General features: G+C 31.9%; 1 protein-coding gene across 2 annotated transcripts in view; it reads right to left on the reverse strand.

Annotated features, from left to right (window-relative positions):
* The window catches only part of LOC110025616, a 59,236-nt gene extending 54,575 nt beyond the window's left edge, over positions 1–4,661 (reverse strand). Inside the window, exons 1-2 of one of the 2 annotated variants that reach the window (XR_002294141.1) lie at positions 3,638–4,661; positions 2,960–3,059 (exon numbers count right to left, since the gene is read on the reverse strand). Coding sequence is in view for 1 of the 2 variants with exons in the window: in XM_020726193.1 (XP_020581852.1) it covers positions 2,960–3,059; positions 3,638–3,969 (432 nt within the window). In the remaining variant the exon portion in view is untranslated. The remainder of the gene's footprint in view (positions 1–2,959; positions 3,060–3,637) is intronic. The other variant, XM_020726193.1, reaches the window with a different exon arrangement.
* Between the last annotated feature and the right edge of the window lie 1,339 nt (positions 4,662–6,000).

Genomic DNA, 6,000 nt, shown 5'->3' on the forward strand with positions numbered 1-6,000 from the left:
ATCACCACGATCTCCAAACCACAGAGGCATGAGATTTATCAATCTTGAAGGAACCTACAAATGCTTTTCTGCTACTTCTGTTTTCTACTGCCTGCATTTCCTTTATTTTTGCTAAAATCTAACAACTTAAACCATATTTGCAATCACGCCAAGTTAGGTTCACTAAATTAGTAAAGTAGAAGTTTTTCTACAGAAATATTTGTAAGACTTTCTTCGTGGGATCAATACGTGGACTTCTAAACTGCATATGACTTGATACATGCAGTTGCGTTCTACGACCGACTTACTTCGTGGTAAGTTTGGGTGCGTTAATAACACAAAGATATGATAGTGAAACAAGGCTTCACAAACACATAGTTGTGAGTTTGTAAATCGTAGCCAATCAATACACAATGATAGCACATTGCCTCGCTTTGCTCTTAAACCACACTTTTAACAATGCAAAATGAAAACATCAAAAAGATCAAATTAATATTCAATTATTATAAAGAAGTCATAATCTAAGAAAACTTTTCAAATGGATTAATTTCTAGAAGATTTGCTTAAAGTCTATAATAGGAGTGATTCCCAAAGTATTAGATATGATAAAAAAAAAGTACTTATGAAAAATCTAGTTGGTTCTTAATTTTCTTATTTTTCTTCACAAATTCCAAAAAATAACAATCTAGGAAGAGTTAAATTCTATTAGCATTTCAAAAGATTTATTAAAAATGATTTCTATAAAAAAATTTTTAATTTATAACTTAATTAATTTGGTCAAATCTAAAAAATGCATAATTCAGCACAACTAATATTTAAGCTGTTTCAGTTAATTTTTTAAATAGGCTGAATGTCCAAATGATAATATATTTCTATGGTTTGTTTGTTATGAAAAGAAAACTTTACAAAGAACCTAATAAACATTAATTTTATATTTTTCTCTTTATCTCCACCTTTGGGAACTAGTTATAGTGTCCGTATTATTAAGAAATATATTAGCATTTTAGCATTGTTATTGTCTGCATCATATAATACCAAATCATTCATTTTTTATTTGCATGATTTAGAAAATATTTTGTGCAAGAAACTTTTAATGATAATAATTAATGTACTGATGATATCAAATAAATATATAGATGATAAGGTAATGATTTGTCTAAACTTATTAAGATTTTCTAGATGAATTCTTGAAAAATTAGCTACTAGAAAAACACTATTATATAAAATCATTGAATATATTGAGATAAATGGCTACAAGTTATAATTCTCAAAATATTTTACTATCAATTTGCTTTTTAATATATTTAATGTTGTATATCATAAACCATTAGCAATTGTCTTGGTTTCCTTTCTCTCTCCTTCTTCTCTTTTAGGTTTCACAACCAAATATCATTTATAAAACTCTCAGACCATAATGCTCATCACAATTTAAAAAATTAACTACTAAAAATTAAATCTCGTTTTCCATTAAAGATGAATACCTAAGAAATCTTACAAAATGGTAAGTCTGAACTACATGTGATGATTCATTGATTTCTCCTTGAGGAATCCAATAATTATGTCCATATTAACTTTAAAAATTTCAAAAAAAATCACTTTTTGAAGTCATTTTATTTCAAGTTGGTTAGATTGATGTTACCTTCTTTAAAAGCCTTCCATCCCTGCAGGCTATTGCATCAAGAGCTGATTTTAGCACACAAGGATCTCACCTTATGGTCTTGTTATAGGATTTACTCTCAACAAACCAACTGTTGTTCGCTTTTATCACCATAATCTTATAAGTTTGTAAGACTTATATCACAATTAGCTACAAAATTATATTTGCATTAGGCTATGTTTGGGGATAGCCCTCTTAATAAAAAGCTTCTATGGCTTCTAGTTGCACGAGTCACATTGAAGATCATTTATTTGTCAAGTAGCTGTTTGCTCTATCTTTTGATATTGTTATTTCAAGTTGAGAGAGATTTGCAGTTATAAATAGGGATGCTAGAGAGATGTTAAAACAATTCCAATGGATTTCTACTTCGATGAACAACATTTTTATTTGAGACAGTTCCTTCAACTTTTCTCCAAATGAAATTGCAGATTAAGGATTTCTGGAAGATGTTAAAAATAGGGATGCTAGAAACAAGTAAGAACATAGATGTTGTAATTACATAAACTGCAACATAGATTGCTTTGTTTTTATACTATCTGCACTTATCTTTTAGCCTCATATAAAAAGAACTTGTACTTCACTAGATCAACTAAATTCATGAATTTCAAATTTATTTCCAACTCAGAAAAACCACTTCCAACCCAAATAAGAAAAAGTAACAAATATTAGGTTATGATTCTTATTAGTGCCTTTGGTATGGTAATAGAACAGTAGATATAAAAGAAAAGTTGAAATACTATCATGTATCCCGCCCCACAAATTGATTTATTTCATGGTTCTCATCAATTTTGAGCCATTTAAATCAATTATGAATACTTTCAATGTAATACAATCCTATTAAATACGGATGCTCTGAAGCATACATGATGAATATTATCATAATTTTAAAACTTAATATGCATTTGCACAATTGTTATAAGAAAATTATAGGTGAATTTATCAGTTTTGATCACTAGGTTCATGATGTGTGTAATACTATAGATTTGATAACACGAGAATCAATCAAAAGAATACTGCACTTATGTTTGGAACAAAAGCCTATAGAGCTGCATGATTTACTGGCAAGCCTGAAGTCCATGGTAATAAGACAATTAACTTTGTATTTGTTAACAACAAATAAACCCATTAAACCACATACTTCCCTCCATGAACACATAAATGATGTGCAAACTCAAAACCAAAGATGAAAGCTTGAGGCTGACAGATAAGAATGAGTCAAGAGCAGAGCTGATGCAGCTCAGACAAAATTAAAGTAAAGTAGAACAATGGATAATGTAGAAATAAACATTCTTTTTTGAGCTACAAGTAGAAACTACAACTCACAACTAGCCAACGAATCCTTAATGCCACATCCCTTGCGCTTTTATTTGGCAAAAGAGCTGCTATTTTGACGTACTTCATTATATGGCCTTCACCTGCACACCTTTAAGGTTCATACATAAAAGAATAACAAAAGTTAGCAGTTAGGAGACTATGGTAACTGAAATATACCAAAATTCAGAAAGCTAACATGGAGAAAGCATTCTGAAGGAAGCTAAACAAAAAAAACAATGCACCATTCAAACACTTGACAACATAATCTAAAGACACAAATGGAGCTTCAAGGGTTGTTTGCGTCAGTCACATCCGCAAAATTATTTCATACTTTTTAAAATAATATTTTAAAAATGCAATCATGATCTGCTTTTTCAAACATTCGTGTTAGTCAAATCAGCCACATCTCATGTCTATCATCTAAAGAATCAAACTATTGTGTTGTAACATAAATAGTATGGACATCTGAATATAATAGCATTAAATAAAAATAAATAATATTTAGCAAATAAGCATCTTAATAACACTACAATCTCAATAACCTTAAACGAAACAACCCTTTGGAGCAACGCTTAAGCAAACCTCTTACAACAAAACAAACAAAATCAATGGAGAATAACATAGACTTCACGAACCCAGAAAGATCCATGATTATGCAAACATTGCTAAGAGCGGTAAAGAGCACACCTGATAAGTCCTTCATTTAAGATGTTCTGTTCTTCATATGTCCAATCCACAGCCAACCTACCGTCATGCTTTAGACCACGAACCCTTTGTCGACAACTGCTGCCAAATGATGTCCCGGTATTAAAAGTTGCAGGCGAATTACCAAAAATTTCTGGACTTACAGATGGAAAATTCTCAAGTGCGATAATATTCCCAGATGAGCTACACATGACACCAGAATTCATTTCGGCTGTGCTATTCATCACATCAGTTTGCAAAGAAAGCACGCGGAAATTATAATCCGGCGAAGGATCAAAGTCATTCGCAAAGCCTATGTTGGAATCAGCTGCCATCTTCAGTATTTACGTCAAATGTTATGAAAATCTCTTGTCCAGTCTCCCACCAGCCAAATTTTACAGCTCAGCGCATTAAAAAAAAAAGAAAAAATTTCATCTCCCTCAACAGCCACTTCATACAAGTTCCAACATCAAGCACCAAAATTCCCATTCACCATTCAGAGCACTATATTACTGTCAGTATGCAATCAGCACGGAAAAACACAATCCGTATTAATTACTACCCCATTCCATCATTGATAATCTATCAAGAAAAGCCCCACAAATCTCTAAAACCCTACACCGAGAAACCACATGAGGCATAAACAATTCATCTCTTTGCTCGAACAGGAAACCAAGAGCGAAATATTAATTAAACGTATCAACTAAAACAGGAAACATGATCAGCAGTCCACTCAAACTTCTCCTCCAACTCCACATAATACTCTGATAAAGGTATAAAATCCACTGGGTGCAGGACGAAGTTCGACGAAGCTCAAGGCGACGCCGCCATTTCCAGACACCTATGTTCTCTTCTCCGTTAATTCGCCAACAGTCTCTCCATTCTCTTGGCTCTCTGTGTTACCTATTCCTTCTTCTCACTCCCCCTACTCCGCTTCGGCTTTCCTCTCGCCTTTCTGAGAGTAGCCCTGCCACCGCTCTTTACGCTACACTTCCACCTTTCACCGCCTTTAGTAACGAGGAAGAGAAGAATGTGGAAAATGACCCTTGTTGCGTTCATAACTACTAGAATGCCATTTCACTGCCGCGCGGAGCAACGGCCCAGCCGATTATGGAATCTTGGTACAATCACCGCGTAGTGCATAAAGAATATTTTTTAGCCTACAGAATCGGTTTTATTTATTTTTTTTTTCGAAATTTTAATATAAAATAAAAATAGAATTACAAGTATATCATAAAATTCTGATGTATCTTTATGTCTATTAATTAAAATTTTAAAATTTATTTTTATTATATTTAAATTTTTACACACATAAAAATATTATTAATATTTTTTTAAAAACAGAAATATTATTTATATTTATATTTAAATGTAAATATGATATTAAAATCTAATTATTAAATGTAGATTTTTAAAATATAAATTATTTGGTATATATATATAATTTATTTAAATAAACACTATCTATTGGGAGAGCACCAGTTTTAATCAGATTCCCTTTTGATAACTGAGTTCCTCAGGCAAAGAGAAAAAAATCCATAAAATCAGTTGCATATCTTTTTAAATTTTGTGGAGAAAAAAAATCAGAAAATCAGATTCCCTTCTGATAGTAGCTCGGTGGCATTGATGCATGGGCCTACTTGTGGAGAAAAATTTGCATACGAAGATCATATGCAGAGTTGCATGCGATCTCCAATCACAACCATATATTTTTAAATTTTTTTTTAAAAAATTAATAAAAGTGGGACCCACTGCCATACGGGCTTTGTTTTGGATGAGTTTTGATGTGCTGCTGTGATTGAAGAGTGTATACAGCTTTGCGTACGTTCTCCGTATGTAATTTTTTTTCCCTACTTGTGAGGCGTGGACTCGTCGTCGAAGCGAATAGGTAGGAGAGATTTGTCTTGGAAAATATTATTTTGAAAATGTTGAAATACTTTCGAAAGTGCTGTTGGTTAACTAAAGGAGAAAATGATGTTAATTTTTTTTTATCAAAGGATTAAAATAAGAAGTAATGTTGGTTTTGCTGAATAGCTTTATGTTAATGATGATTATATTCATCCTCAAAAAGAGATTTCTAATGAACTCATTTTGTTCTTTAGCTCCTTGCTCAATAGTCATGTCGATCATCTTATTAACTTTGGTGATGATTTTCTATTAATAAACTCTTACTTCTTTGCGCTGCGATTCTTTAATTTATGATGTTAAATCTTAAAATGTTATGTGGATCAAGCCCAAGAAATAGGGCATTGGTCAGATGAGAGAAAAGAGAGTGAGAGAAAAATGAGACCCAATTAAAATTAAATCTCTGAGAATTTATCATTTAAGATCTGAAATTATCCTATGGTACATGCTAAAGGAATAGA

Source organism: Phalaenopsis equestris, unplaced genomic scaffold (genome assembly GCF_001263595.1).
Source record: "Phalaenopsis equestris unplaced genomic scaffold, ASM126359v1 Scaffold000315, whole genome shotgun sequence".
Lineage (NCBI taxonomy): Eukaryota > Viridiplantae > Streptophyta > Magnoliopsida > Asparagales > Orchidaceae > Phalaenopsis > Phalaenopsis equestris.